The sequence below is a fragment of the Oncorhynchus nerka genome, linkage group LG18 (assembly GCF_034236695.1).
Source record: "Oncorhynchus nerka isolate Pitt River linkage group LG18, Oner_Uvic_2.0, whole genome shotgun sequence".
Lineage (NCBI taxonomy): Eukaryota > Metazoa > Chordata > Actinopteri > Salmoniformes > Salmonidae > Oncorhynchus > Oncorhynchus nerka.
This window is the reverse complement of record NC_088413.1, coordinates 7,609,865-7,629,572: the sequence shown is the minus strand read 5'-3', so window position 1 is coordinate 7,629,572 and position 19,708 is coordinate 7,609,865. Positions and strand designations below refer to the sequence as shown.

The 19,708-nt window shown below is 43.0% G+C and overlaps 1 protein-coding gene across 1 annotated transcript; it reads left to right on the top strand.

Moving 5' to 3' along the window:
• Positions 1–396: 396 nt before the first annotated feature.
• Positions 397–9,952, top strand: LOC135561976 (C-type lectin domain family 4 member M-like). The gene is made up of 7 exons (XM_065004509.1): positions 397–468; positions 3,144–3,375; positions 3,645–4,217; positions 4,439–4,605; positions 6,138–6,222; positions 9,050–9,139; positions 9,387–9,952. The coding sequence occupies exons 1-7, from the start codon at positions 397–399 to the stop codon at positions 9,881–9,883; spliced, it is 1,716 nt and encodes a 571-aa protein (XP_064860581.1). The 3' UTR covers positions 9,884–9,952.
• The last annotated feature ends 9,756 nt before the right edge of the window (positions 9,953–19,708 follow it).

Below are 19,708 nucleotides of genomic sequence, written 5' to 3'. Positions count from 1 at the left end.
TCCCGTGCCGTTAACTGTCTTGGGAGGGCGTTTTACTCGAGACAAAATAAGACTACCGTTTATTTTTGGAAACACTCTGTTTTTTTGCCTTTTACAATCAAACACACTTCAAAATAGACCATTTTTTACTTGGTCACACACAGCGTTAATCAAAACATGCAAATGCCTTAATGCTCTAAATGCCTGGTACAATGATAACACTTATCTCTAATAAAATATAATATTTCAACTTAATTACCTTTAAAAGATGACAGGGAGATCCACGAGATCAGGAGTGGTGTTTCAATCGGTCAGAGTTCTTTAAGAATTTAGTGAGGTAGCGACTCCCCTCTACTGGCTGAGAGGTTGAATTGGAGTCTGTGGTTTACTAAATTTAGAGATTCAAGTTTGGACTGGATGAGAGAACCCACTGGTGATTCCCTGCCCCAATGGAATATCAAAGAGTCTGTGGCGCGCAACGAGGCCGAGGTACTGAGCTCAATCGAGAGGTTAAGTTACTGAGACTTTCTCTGGATATAATTGCAATCAGTATACACAGACCTGGTCAGTAGGTGACAGAACAGCTGTTCAATAGTTAAACGGTATAACCCAGAGTCCCTTCTCAGATCCAGCAAGTTAGAATCTTTGTAATTTGAGTTTTAGGCACCAATGCCTTTTAAAGTCAAATGGTTGTCTTATGAAATCAGAATTCAAAAAGTCAGCGCCGAAGTATCGGCAGTTTCTCTATATATACCTTTTTATCCATCACTCGAGGTCACGTGAGTGTCCTCCCCTCTACAAACTTGGAGGACACACAGCTGATTTACCACACATTAACAACAGTTCATATATGGGCATCCGTTTATGACAGTGCCCTTATTCTATCAGCAATGAGTCTAACAGCTGTTCCCATTCAGAGGTGCCACTTGAGGCAGAGGGTGGTTCTTCCTGACACCAGTCTTGTTCAGTAGTTGGTTGGCTTGAGTCATCTTCTGGTGACGTTGCCCAATCCAGTATTTCAGTAGGCGTGGTCATCTCTGTCTCTATTATTGGTGGGTAAGGCAGGGGAAGAGGTCCAGGAGGTAGATCCATTTGGCGTTTCACTACACCCTCACTGACACACTTGTTGAATTAAGCAAGAGAACATGACAACAAAGTTCTTACTGAAACAACACAGGAGACTGTAAAGAGGGAAGACAGAGCAAGTGTTTGATGGTTGGAGGCCTGGTCCAACCTTTATGTTAAAACCTGTTGTGACTAGGGGGCAGTATTTTCATTTTGTCTGTGAGTATAACAGAACTCATGTTGCAGGCGAAAGCCTGAGAAAAATCCAATCCGGAAGTGCCCCATGTTTTGAAAGCGCTGCGTTCCAATGAGTCCCTATTGAGCAGTGAATGGGCTATCAACCAGATTACTCTTTCTCCGTATTCCTGAAGGTGTCTACAGCGTTGTGACGTAGTTTTACGCAGTTTATGTTGAAGAATACCCGGAAGCGGCTACATTGCGCAAGTGGTCGTCTGATGCTGCCAGAGAGATTCTCGCGTAAAATACAGAGGTAGCCATTACTCCAATCGGTCCTACTGAAAAACGAATTGTCCCGATGGATATATTATCGAATAGATATTTGAAAAACACCTTGAGGATGGATTATAAACAACGTTTGCCATGTTTCTGTCGATATTATGGAGCTAATTTGGAATATTTTTGACTGCAAGTTCCGGGGGATTTCTCAGCCAAATGTGAAGAACAAACGGAGCTATTTCGCCTACAAAAATAATATTTTGGGAAAAAAGGAACATTTGCTATCTAACTGGGAGTCTCGTGAGTGAAAACATCCGAAGCTCATCAAAGGTAAACAATTTAATTTGATTGCTTTTCTGATTTCCGTGACGAAGTTACCTGCTGCTAGCTTGACAAAATGCTATGCTAGGCTATCAATAAACTTACACAAATGCTTGTCTAGCTTTGGCTGACATGTTTTGAAAATATGAGATGACAGGGTGATTGACAAAAGGCTAAGCTGTGTCTCAATATATTTCATTTGTGATTTTCATGAATAGGATTTTTTTAGGGATATTTATGCTAATTGGTGTCAGGCGATGATTACGCTTCCGCATGCAGGATGGGGAGTCACTAGAGTATTCATATATGCAAATACACAAGGTGTATTTATGCAAATGAAGCACCTATTTTCTTTATTTAAAATAATACTACATATCTGAAACATTAACAAAATGAATATATAAATGTTTTCATTCTTACAATAATTTTGGGGGAAATTGTCCAATAAATGTAAAACCTCAATTCACACCAAAATCTCAACTCCATTAATATTTGTTTGTTCCAGTAGAATATTGTATGTGCTATAATTCAGTAAATATCTGATGGATTATAAAAATGATAAACGTTTGGAGTATCTTCAGCCACTGTGAGGAGGCCTGCGTCTTGTGACCGTAGAATTACACACAGGACTCCTCAGACACACCCCTCGAGAAGTGAAGTGCTCTAAACCGAGCCAAGTCTTATGCAAATGATCAACATGTAATTTACAGTAAGTCATTTGCCTTTTTTTCAGTAAGAAGCCTGTGACACAAAGACTCTCACACAGCCAGAGCCCGGACTTGAAACCGATTTAACATCTCTGGAGAGACCTGAAAATATAAAAAACTGTTTTTGCTTTGTTATTATGAGGTGTGTAGATTGATGAAGACAATGTTTATGGATGAGGGAAAAAAACAGTTTAATCCATTTTAGAATAAGTCTGTAACGTAACAAAATGTAGAGAAAGTCAAGAGGTCTGAAAACTTTCCAAATGCTCTGTAGCCATGTTATTTAGACTTGTAGCCATGTTATTTAGACTTGTAGCCATGTTATTTAGACTTGTTATTCTACTTCGTTTATTCACTGTGTATTTATTTATTGTGTCACTATTTTAAATGTTGTATCTTTAACTCTGCATTGTTGGAAAAGGATCTGTCAGTCAGCATTTCACTATTAGCAAACACATGTTGTTTACGAAGAAAATTACAAATTACGTTTGATTTTGATTGAAATAGGTGCCGGCAGTCATTTTTGGTGCCTGAACTCTGCAATATGTTCAAGCCAATATTCTGTTAGTGGTTCTGGAAGTCAAGCAGTAGAACATGTGAGGTTCTGGAACTCAGTTCTGGTGTTCTGTCCCTTGTCAATCTTGTGTATTTCCCTCAGTCATTCAAAGATCACATGAACACAAAAGTAGACACAAATACAACGCTGATAAAGAGAAGGTTCTTCTGGTAATAATTTGTTCTTCAGTGTCTTGTCAGTGGTGGAAGAGATACTCTGGAGCTGCTGCAGTGTGTCTGGGGCTGCTGTGTGTTCTCCTACTGGCTGGGATCATTGGCCTGTTTCTCTACCGTGAGTTTGATATGTTCTCACTCAAACATTCTTCATCATCAGTGGTGTAATGACCAGGGATCAATTATTTTTAATTTCAGACAATTCAATTCATAAAGTACACCAAATTCCAATTCCACATTTTCCTCATTGAAAAGCATTGAAGAGAATTGAAATTCAATTAGAATTCCAGTTTACTACCTGAATTGAAATGCAATTGACCCCAATCCTGGTCATGTCTGATTAACATTTCCACTGTTACCTTGTTCATTGGTCATATTATTTCACAGAGAGAAACCAATTGACCAGTTCCAACACCCTGACCAAAGAGAGGGACCAGCTACAGACCTGTTCCAACACCCTGACCAAAGAGAGGGACCAGCTACAGACCTGTTCCAACACCCTGACCAAAGAGAGGGACCAGCTACAGACCAGTTACAACACCCTGACCAAAGAGAGAGACCAGCTACAGACCAGCTACAACACCCTGACCAAAGAGAGAGACCAGCTACAGACCAGCGGAAACAATCTGACTGAAGAGAGAGACCAGCTACAGACTAGCAACAACACGCTGACCAAAGAGAGGGACCAATTACAGACCAGTTACAACACCCTGACCAAAGAGAGAGACCAGCTACAGACCAGATACAGCACCTTGACCAAAGAGAGAGACCAGCTACAGACCAGATACAACACCCTGACGAAAGAGAGAGACCAGCTACAGACCAGTTACAACACCTTGACCAAAGAGAGAGACCAGATACAGACCAGCTACAACACCCTGACCAAAGAGAGAGACCAGCTACAGACCAGCAACAATACCCTGACCAAAGAGAGAGACCAGCTACAGAAAGAGACAGAACGTCTGAAATAATCTTTAGTTGAGAAAGGTGAGTCAAATTGTCTAATGACTGTTCTGTTTCACAGTCTCTGTATCAGTTCACATGTCACTTATAAACAGGAAATTGAAAATTACATTAAATGAAAAATGTGAGAAACAAACTACGACTTCAAAACTTCCTATTAGTTAGTACCTGTCTTCCTTGAGGTTATGATTGATACTTAATTCAATGTTGTATTAAAGTGACTAAAGCAGGAAATGTTCAACTTATAGTGTGTCCTCGAGGATGGAAGAAGCTTGGTAGCAGTTGTTATTACGTCTCTACTGAGTACAAATCCTGGGAGGAGAGCAGACAGGACTGCAGAAATAGAGGAGCAGACCTGGTGGTCATCAACAGCCAAGAACAACAGGTAATCTCTTATAGCTTTAATGTAATGACATGAAAAAAACAAAATGGCAGATTATTATCTGTCCAGTATAGAAAATTCTCACAGGTACCATAGTTTATAGTTACATTTCTCCATAACCATCCCTCAGGGTTTTTTGACTGAAACAGGGGCGGGGTAGAACACTATCTTATTGTTTCAACTGCTGATTGCACCTTTACTGTCAATCACCAGTAATACATGAATTACTGCCACTTGTTTTGACAGCTTGATGCCTCAACGTGTTACTCAACTGTGTTTCAGAAGAGGAAGTCAGCCAGAACAACCACAGGGAGAGAGTTCCTGTTCAAGGGTTGCAATCAGTATTGTACTGTACCAATTCAGAGTTGATATCCCATAGCCATAGTTACCACATCTACAGAGACCAAAAGCATCCGTTTGAAGACGTACTGTACCAATTCAGAGTTGATATCCCATAGCCATAGTTACCACATCTACAGAGACCAAAAGCATCAGTTTGAAGACGTACTGTACCAATTCAGAGTTGATATCCCGTAGCCATAGTTACCACATCTACAGAGACCAAAAGCATCAGTTTGAAGACGTACTGTACCAATTCAGAGTTGATATCCCATAGCCATAGTTACCACATCTACAGAGACCAAAAGCATCAGTTTGAAGACGTACTGTACCAATTCAGAGTTGATATCCCGTAGCCATAGTTACCACATCTACAGAGACCAAAAGCATCAGTTTGAAGACGTACTGTACCAATTCAGAGTTGATATCCCGTAGCCATAGTTACCACATCTACAGAGACCAAAAGCATCAATTTGAAGACGTACTGTACCAATTCAGAGTTGATATCCCATAGCCAGAACTGTTACCACATCTACAGAGACCAAAAGCATCAATTTGAAGATGTACTGTACCAATTCAGAGTTGATATCCCATAGCCAGAACTGTTACCACATCTACAGAGACCAAAAGCATCAATTTGAAGACGTACTGTACCAATTCAGAGTTGCCTACCTTCAATCCAATACATGTTATGGGAGCTCAAATGACATTATTTTCAGTGGGTAGTTCTTAAAAGTGTATATGATATGCTGCTCTCCGGATCAAAGGGAGGAAAACAATGGGATACAACATGTGTAAGTACATGGTCACATGGTGGTGGTTAGTGTCGTACTATTGGTTAGACAGTTTCCCCTTTAATGAGGTTGACAGTTAAAACTGTCTCTGACATTAGACTGAGTCACACAGAGACTCCAGCTCTGCAGAGAACAGACACAAACCTACAACTGAGATATCAGCAGACTTTACAACAGTAGAAGATACAACAGTAGAAGATACAACAGTAGAAGATACAACAGTAGAAGTTACAACAGTAGAAGTTACAACAGTAGAAGATACAACAGTAGAAGATACAACAGTAGAAGATACAACAGTAGAAGATTCAACAGTAGAAGATACAACAGTAGAAGTTGCGAGAGTAGAAATTGCAAGAGTAGAAGTTCCGATTTGAAGACAAATAACCTAATTATTAAATAAAGACCATGGATATTGATGATCATATATATGCAAACGAAAGACCCATCAAGTCCCAGAAGAAGGATGGAGTTGGTGATCAACATTCAGGTAACAGCCGGTGCTCATTTTGGGTGCCTGAACTCCACCATATGTTAAGGCCAATATATATTCTATAAGAGTGCCCCTGCTGAAAAAAACAGCATAGTCCAACCAGATCAATTTCAAGCTGATTCATGTTGGCCAGTGCTGGCCGACCAGGCTTCGTAGTGTTTTTGCTGGTGACCAGTCTTTGCTGTGTTTTGGACACTGTTGACCAGTGACCAATTCACAATATGCTGGCAAAAGTTATGTTTAATTCCTAATGGTATCCAGCCAGAGTGGATTCCGAAAATTGCATAATCAGCTCGTCTAGACACCTGCTCCGGCAGGCGAAAATCTATATTCAAGATGACTGACAGGGCAGAAATTATGAATGAATGAGACTATCTGAACCAGGCTCCCCCAACTGGCGGCCCATGGGCCGAATTTGGACCGAGGGTGGTTTTATTTGGACACTCAAGTTAACAAGTATGTTGTTCTGCCCCTGACCAAGGCAGTTAACCCACTGTTCTGATTGATGGGAGCTGTCAATAGCATTGCTAAAGTAGAGTCTTAAACAGAGAGGATTCTGTTAATAGTGAAAGTGGCTGGAAGACGACAGGGTTGACATGGGAAGAAGTTGGAGACCTCAATCAGCTGAGATTGGAGACATGTATTTCTGGATATTAGTTATGGTAATAATGACAATAACAATGGAACGTGCGAAGCCTGTTGGCTAATGGAATTCAAGCAGTTCATTGTGGATATGCCGGCTACGCCTGATGTGATTTGTATTTTAGGAAACATGGATCAAACTGAGTTTATCATCCAAGGAGATGTAGTGGTTCTGTCTTGGTCATTCTAACCAAAAGGAGAGAGATTGTATTCTTCAAACAACTATGTGATTTGTATTTTAGGAAACATGGATCAAACTGAGTTTATCATCCAAGGAGATGTAGTGGTTCTGTCTTGGTCATTCTAACCAAAAGGAGAGAGATTGTATTCTTCAAACAACTATGTGATTTGAAGCAATCAACCATCACAAAGAATAGTCAGCTTGACAAACAGAGTCTCCTCTCATAGAAAAAAAAGGACCTATTTTGTCTTCGTGGCAGTTTAACAGTTGGGTGGAAACAGGGACGGAACATGGAAATGTAAAAACCTGATTTAGCTTGTCTATTCAGATTAAGATATTTGACACTGCCACCATTGTCACATCTAAGTTCCTGTAGATTGTGAAAACAGGATGTCATCATCCTGCGGTCACACCCACAGAAGACAAGCCCGAGTCAGCAAAATACTAACATATAACATTGGACAATTCTCTCAGTAAAACAGCACAGCATGTCTAATTATACAGTACAGTATGTAATTCATAGTTCATTTTCCACCACATCTTCTCCCTTTAGAGATTCATCTCAAACCTAATAGGATATTACTTACAATAATTTTCATCAAACGAGCATCAACACGAGGAAAAAAATGTAAGACCGTCTTACACAAATCAAATCAAACTTTATTAGTCACCGAACACAACAAGTGTTGACCGTGAAATGCTTGTTTCCAAGCCCACAGTGCAGTTCAAGAAGAAGAAAATATTTCCCAGGTTGGATGCAATCAAAAGTAGTAATAAAAAGTAACACAATAACGAGGCTATATACAGGGGCTACCGGTACTGAGTCAGTGTGGAGGTTATATACAGCATATGCTGCATAGATGGTTGTCCTTCTGGAAGGTTCTCCCTTCTCCATGGAGGAATTCTGGAGCTCTGTCAGGGTGACCATCTTGTTGTTGGTCACCTCCCTGACCAAGGCCCTTCTCCCCCGATTGCTCAGTTTCACCGGGCTGCCAGGTCTAGGAAGAGTCTTGCTGCTTCCAAAATTCTTGATTGTTTGATTGCCGTGCGGAGGGAATAGCTACACTGTTTGTATTCGGTCATGTTTCCGGTCACCTTGCCCTGGTTAAAAGCAGTGGTTTGCGCTTTCAGTTTCACGCGAATGCTGCCGTCAATCCACGGTTTCTGGTTTTTAATCGTTGCTATGGGAACGACATCGTCAATGCACTTTCTAATGAACTGCCTCACCGAATCAGCGTATTCGTCAATGTTGTTGTTTGAAGCAATGCGGAACATATCCCAGTCCACCTGATCGAAGCAGTCTTGAAGCGTGGAATCAGATTGGTCGGACCAGCGTTGAACAGACCTGAGCGTGGGAGCCTCTTGTTTTAGTTTCTGGCTGTAGGCTGGAAGCAACTAAATGGAGTCGTGATATAGACAGTGATGGTGTAGAGATGGCAGGAGCAGGTTAAAAGCCTGATATAGACAGTGATGGTGTAGAGATGACAGGAGCAGGTTAAAAGCCTGATATATCCCCAGTCAGGCTAGATTCCAATAGGAATTAGGCATCGCTTTGTAAGAAAACGTAATGTTTGTCCATGCTGGTTTTGCTGGTGTGCAAAACACAATGAAGGCTGGTCACCAGCAAAGACACAATGAAGGCTGGTCACCAGCAAAGACACAATGAAGGCTGGTCACCAGCAAAACACAATGAAGGCTGGTCACCAGCAAAACCAAAACGAAGGCTGGTCACCAGCAAAACCAAAACGAAGGCTGGTCACCAGCAAAACCAAAACGAAGTCTGGTCACCAGCAAAACCAAAACGAAGTCTGGTCACCAGCCTATGCTGGTCTATACTGTTTTTTCAGCAGGGGCTGCAACTCAAGCAACAGAACATTTGAGGTACTCAGTGTTGTGGCCCAAGTCAAGCTTGTCTATTTTACTCAGTGCTTGACAGAGCTACTCTACACAAATAGACGCAAATACCTGATAAAGTTCATATGACAATAATTTGTGCTTCAGTGTGGAAGAGACGTTTCCTAGCTGCTGCAGTGTGTCTGGGGCTGCTGTGTGTTCTCCTACTGGCTGGGATCATAGGCCTGTTTCTCTACCGTGAGTTTGATATGTTCTCACTCTAATGTTCTTCAATAATCAGTGGTGTAATGAACAATGATCGGGGTCAATTCCATTTTCATTTCAGTCAAATCAGAAAGTAAACCAAATTCCAAATGTTCCTCATTGAAGCATTGAAGAGAATTGTAATTGTAATTCCAGTGTACTTCCTGAATTGACTGGAATTGAAATGAAACTGACCCCAACCCTGGAGATTAACTTGGTAGTTGATTGTATTATTTCACAGAGAGAAACCTATTGAACAGTTACAACAACCTGACTGCAGAGAGAGACCAGCTACAGACCAGCTACAACAACCTGACCAAGGAGAGAGACCAGCTACAGACCTGTAATAAATATGGCACATGTCCCCAAGACTGGATAAGGTCTTGCTGCAGTTGTTACTACATCTCCACTAATGAGAAAACGTGGGACGGGAGCAGAAAGGACTGTCAGGCGAGAGGAGCAAACCTGGTGATCATCAACAGCAGAGAGGAACAGGCTTTAATCAAAGCATTCAACAAAAGAGCCTGGTTTGGTCTGACGGACATAGAAGTTGAGGGAACCTGGAGATGGGTGGACGGCACACCACTGACCACAAGTTACTGGACCAAAGGGGAGCCAAATGATTTGCAAGAAGACTGCGCTTTGGTTGATAACACTCAAAATGACCCAGTAGTGGCTTGGAATGATGTGCCATGTAACCACACAAATAGTTGGATCTGTGAAAGGCAGGTGTGTTAAGGCTATCAATAACAATTAATTTAGAGAAAAGCATGACCCACATTTATAAAATAATGTTTTCTCTGACCACTCTGTCTCTCTCTCTCTCTTCACTCCCTCTAACAGTTCCATCGCTTAACTTCTTGTTTTACTCTTAATTTGTTACGTTTGACTGCTCTGAAATGTGTTTAACTTACAAAAGTGTTTCCTGAGGTTGGGGAGGGTTGGGGATTGGGAAGAGATTGGGAGAGGGCTGAGGTTAGGGTTGGGAAGAGATTGGGGAGGGCTGGGGCTAGCGTTGGGGAGGGTTGGGAAGAGAAGAGGGCTGGGGCTAGGGTTGGGAAGAGATTGGGGAGGGCTGGGGCTGCAGTTGGGGAGGGTTGGGAAGAGCTTGGGGGTGCTGAGGTTGGGGAGGGTTGGGGTTGGGAAGAGCTTGGGGAGGGAAGAGGAGGTCTGGGTTGGGGAGGGCTGGGGTTAGGGAGAGCTGGGGTTGGGAAGAGCTTGGGGAGGGAAGAGGAGGGCTGGGGTGGGGAGGGCTGGGGTTAAGGAGAGCTGGGGTTGGGAAGAGCTTGGGGGTGTGGCAGGCTTTGGGAGGGCTCAGATCGAGAGAGCTTGGGGAAGGGCTTGGGGAGGGGTTGGGAAGAGCTTGGGGAGGGCAGGCGTTTGGGAGAGCTTGGGTTGGGTAGAGCCCGGGAGGGCTGGGGTTGGGGATGGTTGGGGATGGGAAGAGCTTGGGGAGGGCAGAGGAGGGCTGGGGTTGGGAGGGCTGGGGTTGGGAAGAGCTTGGGGGAGGCAGGCTTTGGGAGGGCTCAGATCAGGAAGAGCTTGGGGAGAGCTGGGGTTGGGGAGGGCTTGGGGAGGGGTTGGGAAGTGCTCGAGGAGGGCTGGGGTTTGGGAGAGCTTGGTTAGGGCTGGGCAAGGGAGGGCAGGGCAGGGCTGGGGTTGGGGAGGGCAAAGGAGGGTTAGGGTTGGGGAGGGCTGGGCTGGGCTGGGCTGGGTGGATAAGGGCTAGGAAAGGCTAGGGCATCAAACCTTACCAACTGAGCTAATTGATCAGTTCATTGATTGCTGGAAATCCAAAAACATGAAGTGCCCGCAGCACTCCAGCACCAGGGTTACCTCCCTCTGGGCTAAGGTGTAGGCTGGGTTGAGATCCAGGGGGTTGAGTGGTGATGATGGCTGGGGGAAGGTTGGGTGGAGGCCAAGGGTTATATGAAGGTTGGAGGGAAGGAGGGATCAATACCAGGGGTGCTGGTGGGATGGAGGGGTGGATGCTAAGGGTGTTGGGTGGGGTGGAGGACGGGGAAGGTTTGAGGAAGTAGGGGTAGATGCTAAGTTGATTGTTCAGATACTGTAGGTTACTCTCCCATGTTACTGTAGGTTTCTGTCCCATGTTACTGTGGGTTACTCTCCCATGCTACTGTAGGTTACTCTCCCATGCTACTGTAGGTTTCTCTCCCATGTTACTGTGGGTTACTCTCCCATGCTACTGTAGGTTACTCTCCCATGCTGCTGTAGGTTACTCTCCCATGTTACTGTAGGTTACTCTCCCATGCTACTGTAGGTTACTCTCCCATGCTACTGTAGGTTACTCTCCCATGTTACTGTAGGTTACTCTCCCATGCTACTGTAGGTTTCTCTCCCATGCTACTACAGGTTACTCTCCCATGATACTGTAGGTTACTCATCCATGCTACTGTAGGTTATTCTCCCATGCTACTGTAGGTTACTCTCCCATGCTACTATAGGTTACTCTCCCATGATACTGTAGGTTACTCTCACATGCTACTGTAGGTTACTCTCCCATGCTACTGTAGGTTACTCTCCCATGCTACTGTAGGTTACTCTCCCATGTTACTGTAGGTTTCTCTCCCATGCGGCTGTAGGTTACTCTCCCATGATACTGTAGGTTACTCATCCATGCTACTGTAGGTTACTCTCCCATGATACTGTAGGTTACTCATCCATGCTACTGTAGGTTATTCTCCCATGCTACTGTAGGTTACTCTCCAATGCTACTATAGGTTACTCTCCCATGCTACTGTAGGTTACTCTCCCATGCTACTGTAGGTTACTCTCCCATGTTACTATAGGTTACTCTCCCATGCTACTGTAGGTTACTCTCCCATGCTACTGTAGGTTACTCTCCCATGCTACTGTAGGTTACTCTCCCATGCTACTGTAGGTTACTCTCCCATGCTACTGTAGGTTACTCTCCCACGCTACTGTAGGTTACTCTCCCATGCTACTGTAGGTTACTCTCCCATGCTACTGTAGGTTATTCTCCCATGCTACTTTAGGTTACTCTCCCATGCTACTGTAGGTTACTCTTCCATTCTACTGTAGGTTACTCTCCCATGCTACTGTAGGTTACTCTTCCATTCTACTGTAGGTTACTCTCCCATGCTACTGTAGGTTACTCTTCCATTCTACTGTAGGTTACTCTCCCATGCTACTGTAGGTTACTCTTCCATGCTACTGTAGGTTACTCTCCCATGCTACTGTAGGTTACTCTCCCATGCTACTGTAGGTTACTCTTCCATTCTACTGTAGGTTACTCTCCCATTCTACTGTAGGTTACTCTCCCACGCTACTGTAGGTTACTCTCCCATGCTACTGTAGGTTACTCTCCCATGCTACTGTAGGTTACTCTCCCATGCTACTGTAGGTTACTCTCCCATGCTACTGTAGGTTACTCTCCCATGCTACTGTAGGTTACTCTCCCATGCTACTGTAGGTTACTCTCCCATGCTACTGTAGGTTACTCTCCCATGCTACTGTAGGTTACTCTCCCATGCTACTGTAGGTTTCTCTCCCATGCTACTGTAGGTTACTCTCCCATGATACTGTAGGTTACTCTCCCATGCTACTGTAGGTTACTCTCCCATGCTACTGTAGGTTACTCTCCCATGCTACTGTAGGTTACTCTCCCATGCTACTGTAGGTTACTCTCCCATGCTACTGTAGGTTACTCTCCCATGCTACTGTAGGTTACTCTCCCATGCTACTGTAGGTTACTCTCCCATGCTACTGTAGGTTACTCTCCCATGCTACTGTAGGTTACTCTCCCATGCTACTGTAGGTTACTCTCCCATGCTACTGTAGGTTACTCTCCCATGCTACTGTAGGTTACTCTCCCATGCTACTGCTACTGTAGTTACTCTCCCATGCTACTGTAGGTTACTCTCCCATGCTACTGTAGGTTACTCTCCCATGCTACTGTAGGTTTCTCTCCCATGCTACTGTAGGTTACTCTCCCATGCTACTGTAGGTTTCTCTCCCATGCTACTGTAGGTTACTCTCCCATGCTACTGTAGGTTTCTCTCCCATGCTACTGTAGGTTACTCTCCCATGCTACTGTAGGTTACTCTCCCATGCTACTGTAGGTTTCTCTCCCATGCTACTGTAGGTTACTCTCCCATGCTACTGTAGGTTACTCTCCCATGTTACTGTAGGTTACTCTCCCATGCTACTGTAGGTTACTCTCCCATGCTACTGTAGGTTACTCTCCCATGCTACTGTAGGTTACTCTCCCATGCTACTGTAGGTTACTCTCCCATGCTACTGTAGGTTACTCTCCCATGCTACTGTAGGTTACTCTCCCATGCTACTGTAGGTTACTCTCCCATGCTACTGTAGGTTACTCTCCCATGCTACTGTAGGTTACTCTCCCATGCTACTGTAGGTTACTCTCCCATGCTACTGTAGGTTACTCTCCCATGCTACTGTAGGTTACTCTCCCATGCTACTGTAGGTTACTCTCCCATGCTACTGTAGGTTACTCTCCCATGCTACTGTAGGTTACTCTCCCATGCTACTGTAGGTTACTCTCCCATGCTACTGTAGGTTACTCTCCCATGCTACTGTAGGTTACTCTCCCATGCTACTGTAGGTTACTCTCCCATGCTACTGTAGGTTACTCTCCCATGCTACTGTAGGTTACTCTCCCATGCTACTGTAGGTTACTCTCCCATGCTACTGTAGGTTACTCTCCCATGCTACTGTAGGTTACTCTCCCATGCTACTGTAGGTTACTCTCCCATGCTACTGTAGGTTACTCTCCCATGCTACTGTAGGTTACTCTCCCATGCTACTGTAGGTTACTCTCCCATGTTACTGCAGGTTACTCTCCCATGCTACTGTAGGTTACTCTCCCATGCTACTGTAGGTTACTCTCCCATGCTACTGTAGGTTACTCTCCCATGCTACTATAGGTTAATATCTCGATTGTATCATAATAACTATTGTCTGCTGTGGGATGTGCAGTTGGGTAGTGCAGAGAATAACATGTACTGATGTAGATTGGAACAAACCATCTACGTAATGTTGATGTGTACGTTTTAAATGTTATTATTACTCTTATTTTATTCAAGTTGTGTATGTTTCTGCTGTTGTAAAGGAATATAACGTTCCATGTGAAATGTATCTTTGGAGAAAGTGAAGTGTTTGTGGCTTTCACTTTAAAAAAAAAAAATATTTTGCTTGCTTGAAAACCGTGCTTACAAATGAATGGTGAATATAGCCTTTTGCTTCTCCATGTGTTAATGTAGTGTTATAAGTCACTGCGGGTGTGAGGTAGCAGTAATAAAATGCTGTTTTATAACATATACTTAGTTTGTGTTTCTTTTCACTGGAGTTTTTGTCGACTACCATTACCCAGGTTTATTCTTTGTCCTATCTTCTAAGACTGGTCCTGTTCACTTCCTGTCTTCTAAGCACGGGCCTCTTCACTTCCTGTCTTCTAAGACCGGTCCTCTTCACTTCCTGTCTTCTAAGCACGGGCCTCTTCACTTCCTGTCTTCTATGCATGGGCCTCTTCACTTCCTGTCTTCTAAGCACGGGCCTCTTCACTTCCTGTCTTCTAAGACCGGTCCTCTTCACTTCCTGTCTTCTAAACATGGGCCTCTTCACATCCTGTCTTCTAAACACGGTCCTCTTCACTTCCTGTCTTCTAAGCACAGTCCTCTTCACTTCCTGTCTTCTAAGCACGGTCCTCTTCACTTCCTGTCTTCTAAGTCACACTTCCTGTCCTCTTTCACTTCCTGTCTTCTACTTCCTGTCTTCTAGCACGGTCCTTCACTTCCTGTCTTCTAAGCACGGTCCTCTTCACTTCCTGTCTTCTAAGCACGGTCCCCTTCACTTCCTGTCTTCTAAGCACGGGCCTCTTCACTTCCTGTCTTCTAAGCACGGTCCTCTTCACTTCCTGTCTTCCAAGACCGGTCCTCTTCACGTCCTGTCATGTTTCCTAATTCAAGGTGAGTGTTATTAAAGTGACAATGCTTTTCCTATTATTGTATTATATATGTGTTACAGGTCCCAGGTGGTGGGGACTAATCAAATCAAATGTTATTTGATTGGGGCGGCAGCGTAGCCTAGTGGTTAGAGCGTTGGACTAGTAACCGGAAGGTTGCGAGTTCAAACCCCCGAGCTGACAAAACAAATCTGTCGTTCTGCCCCTGAACAGGCAGTTAACCCACTGTTCCCAGGCCGTCATTGAAAATATGAATGTGTTCTTAACTGACTTGCCTGGTTAAATAAAGGTAAAATAAAAAAATAAAAAAAATGTTTGTCAACATGCGCCAAATACGACAGGTATCGCTGACTTACAAGCCCTTACAAACCAACAATGCAGTTTTAAGAGAATAGGTCAGTCAATCATTACTATCAGTACTTTAAGACATGAAGGTCAATCAATACGGAACATTTCAAGAGCTTTGAAAGTGTCTTCAAGTGCAGTCGCAAAAACCATCAAGCGCTGTGATGAAACGGGCTCTCATGAGGACCAACACAGGAAAGGAAGACCCAGAGTTCCCTCTGCTGCAGAGGATACGTTTATTAGAGTTAACTGTCTCTCATGAGGACCAACACAGGAAAGGAAGACCCAGAGTTACCTCTGCTGCAGAGGATACTGAGTTACGCCTCTGAGTCTTACAGGAAAGGAAGACTGTGTTTTGCTGCAGAGGATTTCATTATTTTGGTTTTCTTTAGGGTCAGGCCAGGGTGTGACATGGGTTTATTTATGTGGTGTGTTTTGTCTTGGGGTTTTCGTAGGTACTGGGATTGTGGCTTAGTGGGGTGTTCTAGCATAGTCTATGGCTGTCTGGAGTGGTTCTCAATCAGAAGCAGGTGGTTATCGTTGTCTCTGATTGGGAATCATATTTAGGCAGCCATATTCTTTGAGTGTTTCATGGGTGATTGTTCCTGTCTCTGTGTTAGTTTGCACCAGCATAGGCTGTTTCGGTTTTTCACGTTGTTTGTTTTTTTGTATTATGTTCATGTTTGAGTTTTTCCTTTATTAAAGAACTACGCCGCATTTTGGTCCGATCTTTGCTACAGCATCTTTCAGAGGAGGAGTTAGAAGAAAACCGTGACAGATACGTTCATTAGAGTTACCGGTCTCTCCGATGAGGACCTCTTCACAGGAAGGAAGACAAGAGTTACATCTGCTGCAGAGGATACGTTCATTAGAGTTACCTGTCTCTCATGAGGACCGCCACAGGAAAGGAAGACCCAGAGTTACATCTGCTGCAGAGGATAAGTTCATTAGAGTTACCTGTCTCTCATGAGGACCGCCACAGGAAAGGAAGACCCAGAGTTACCTCTGCTGCAGAGGATAAGTTCATTAGAGTTACCTGTCTCTCATGAGGACCACCACAGGAAAGGAAGACCCAGAGTTACCTCTGCTGCAGAGGATACGTTCATTAGAGTTACCTGTCTCTCATGAGGACCGCCACAGGAAAGGAAGACCCAGAGTTACATCTGCTGCAGAGGATACGTTCATTAGAGTTACCTGTCTCTCATGAGGACCGCTACAGGAAAGGAAGACCCAGAGTTACCTCTGCTGCAGAGGATACGTTCATTAGAGTTACCTGCATATGTGGTAACTCCTTCTAGACTGTTGGAAAAGCATTCCTCATGAAGCTGCTTGAGAGAATGCCGAGAATGTGTAAAGCTGTCATCAAGGCAAATGGTGGCTACTTTGAAGAATCTCAAATATATTTTGATTTGTTTAACACTTTTTTTGGTTACTACATGATTCCATATGTGTTATTTCATAGTTTTGATGTCTTCACTATTATTCTACAATGTAGAAAATAGTACAAATGAAGAAAAACCCTGGAATGATTAGGTGTGAACAAACTTTTGACTGGTACAGTATGATCTTACAGAAGGAACGTGATCAATATGTACAGTAATAATATATATATATTATACTGTAATTACACACAATATTCAATTAGGAGGAAAAAAAACTATAATTTGGACATTTTGAAACCCTAAAAGAGGAGACTGTGGATTCAGAAATATTCCATTTGAAGAAGTTTCCTCTCAACGTCCCCTCCCCTGCGTGACGTCATGACCATTTCTACTCCGATGTATCTCAGAGAAGTAAAAAGGTAAAGTCCAACTTGTACAAAATGAACAGCAACTGTTTGTTTTTGTGGTCTCACCTGTCCATATATTGCTGCGGTTCTGATCCGGGTCTTAACTACGGGCTTATGAATGTTACATTACATTCAATGTCAATATTGTGAACCTATGTCATATACTTTTTTACCTCTTGTTTCAGGAAGTGATGTCACCTGAGGAAAGTACCTGGATGTGCGTAATGATCTTCAGCTTTTGTTTAAGCGGTGGCGCCACCTACTGGCCTTTGTCATCAACACTTTTCTTCCAGTGGGCGAGGCGGTTCAGGGAGTGCCATTTATTGGCTGGAATGGAACCGTTTGTATTGCCTCAAATATATAGTATCTTACATGAAATCAAATGGTAAAATGTAGGCTATTTCGGAGCATAATCAATATATCATGAATCTACTTAAACTGTAAATGATTAGATGTTGGCCTATCACTTGTGTGTCATCGGCAAAAGATTGTAAATGGATGTGGTTGTATTGTTTATAAATTAGCAAATAAATCAAATTAAAATCCCAACAAATGTATGGTATTTAGAGAAACAACAAAACAGCTTGCGGCCTCTGACTGGCTGTGGTTCGCTGGAAGGAGGTGGAGCCTAATTTGAGATTAGAGAAATTCATGGCTGTTGTCTTTCAAATTGACTCATAGCTAAAAGGCTTGTCTAGGCCTTACAGCTGTGCTCTGAGCGGAGGCTAAAGGCCAGAGATGCAAAAGCGGTCCCCCGAGGGCCTATAGCGGTCCTCTGAATGGGGGATACCCCCCCAAAGATGGCGGCACGAATTTATAGCCTTGGACGTTACGCCATCGGAAAACAGCAAGCGGGGGAAATTGTTTGCTATCTGGGATAATACATTCTCTGTATTTAATGTACCCCTGCTAATACATTGACTTGTGTTTCAAAATATACTTTTTTAATATTTCTAATTTAAAAGTTAACAAAAATAAATAAATACAAAAATAAGGAAGCCTATTTTTTAACCCTTAAATAGCTAAATGAAAACAGCATGAACCAGATCAGCAATCTGAATACTGAGCGAGTTAGCTGCTGAGCTTTAAAGCTAATAGCAATCCATATAGGTTTAACAAGCAAGTGTTAGCGCCGTTAGCTTAGCATTAGCGTGTTTAGTATTTCTCTAAACAACTTTTTCATAAATCACACTTGGGTGGAGAGATGTCAGGGCCTTTCCAATATAAATGAGGTAGGAAATAAACCAAAATATTATTTTAGATGAGCTATAAATCAAAAAGTTTAAAACATATTATTAGCAGATGCCATTCTGTCTGTTATTCTACTGGTTAGCCTAGCCGCTAACCCATTCATCGCTAATGGTGAGATCACTAACAGTTTTCACTCGATCAATTTACACATTTAAACATTACAAGATAGATAATGTAATTGTGGACACTTCATACCTGGTAAACAGGGGAGACAGTAGGAAAAGTTCAAAGTTGTCACAGGCTATTAAGTTGTCTTCCTCTGGTGTTAGACGGGAGATGCAACCACTGCACTCACCCCCTAACAGCGCCCCCTGCTGGTTGCAACAGGCATAAACAATTCCAAATGGAAACCTTTGGAGGACTCGCTCAAAATAAGAGTGGATTGCAACAGACAGTATGTGTTATAGCCACTATGACCTGGGATTTACTAAGATCTTCTATGTAGATGAACACCTTACAGTATTATAGACACTATGACCTGGGATTTCCTATGATCTATGTAGAAGAACCCATTACAGTATTATAGACACTATGACCTGGGATTTACTATGGTCTATGTAGAAGAACCCATTACAGTATTATAGACACTATGACCTGGGATTTCCTATGATCTATGTAGAAGAACCCATTACAGTATTATAGACACTATGACCTGGGATTTCCTATGATCTAGGTAGAAGAACCCCTTACAGTATTATAGAACCCCTGGGATTTCCTATGATCAGGTAGAAGAACCCCTTATATTATAGACACTATGACCTGGGATTTACTATGGTCTATGTAGAAGAACCCCTTACAGTATTATAGACACTATGACCTGGGATTTACTATGGTCTATGTAGAAGAACCCCTTACAGTATTATAGACACTATGACCTGGGATTTACTATGGTCTATGTAGAAGAACCCCTTACAGTATTATAGACACTATGACCTGGGATTTCCTATGATCTATGTAGAAGAACCCATTACTGTATTATAGACACTATGACCTGGGATTTACTAAGATCTTCTATGTAGAAGAACCCCTTACAGTATTACAGACACTATGACCTGGGATTTACTATGGTCTATGTAGAAGAACCCCTTACAGTATTATAGACACTATGACCTGGGATTTACTATGGTCTATGTAGAAGAATCCCTTACAGTATTACAGACACTATGACCTGGGATTTACTATGGTCTATGTAGAAGAATCCCTTACTGTA

What these genes read in the sequence shown, in the direction of transcription:
- LOC135561976 (XM_065004509.1), top strand. Translation starts at nt 397, where the DNA reads ATGAGAGAACCCACTGGTGATTCCCTGCCCCAATGGAATATCAAAGAG. An exon ending in CATTGGCCTGTTTCTCTACC is followed by an intron (nt 3,376 to 3,644) that starts GTGAGTTTGATA and finishes ATTATTTCACAG; the next exon opens with AGAGAAACCAATTGACCAGT. An exon ending in GCTACAGAAAGAGACAGAAC is followed by an intron (nt 4,218 to 4,438) that starts GTCTGAAATAAT and finishes GTTGTATTAAAG; the next exon opens with TGACTAAAGCAGGAAATGTT.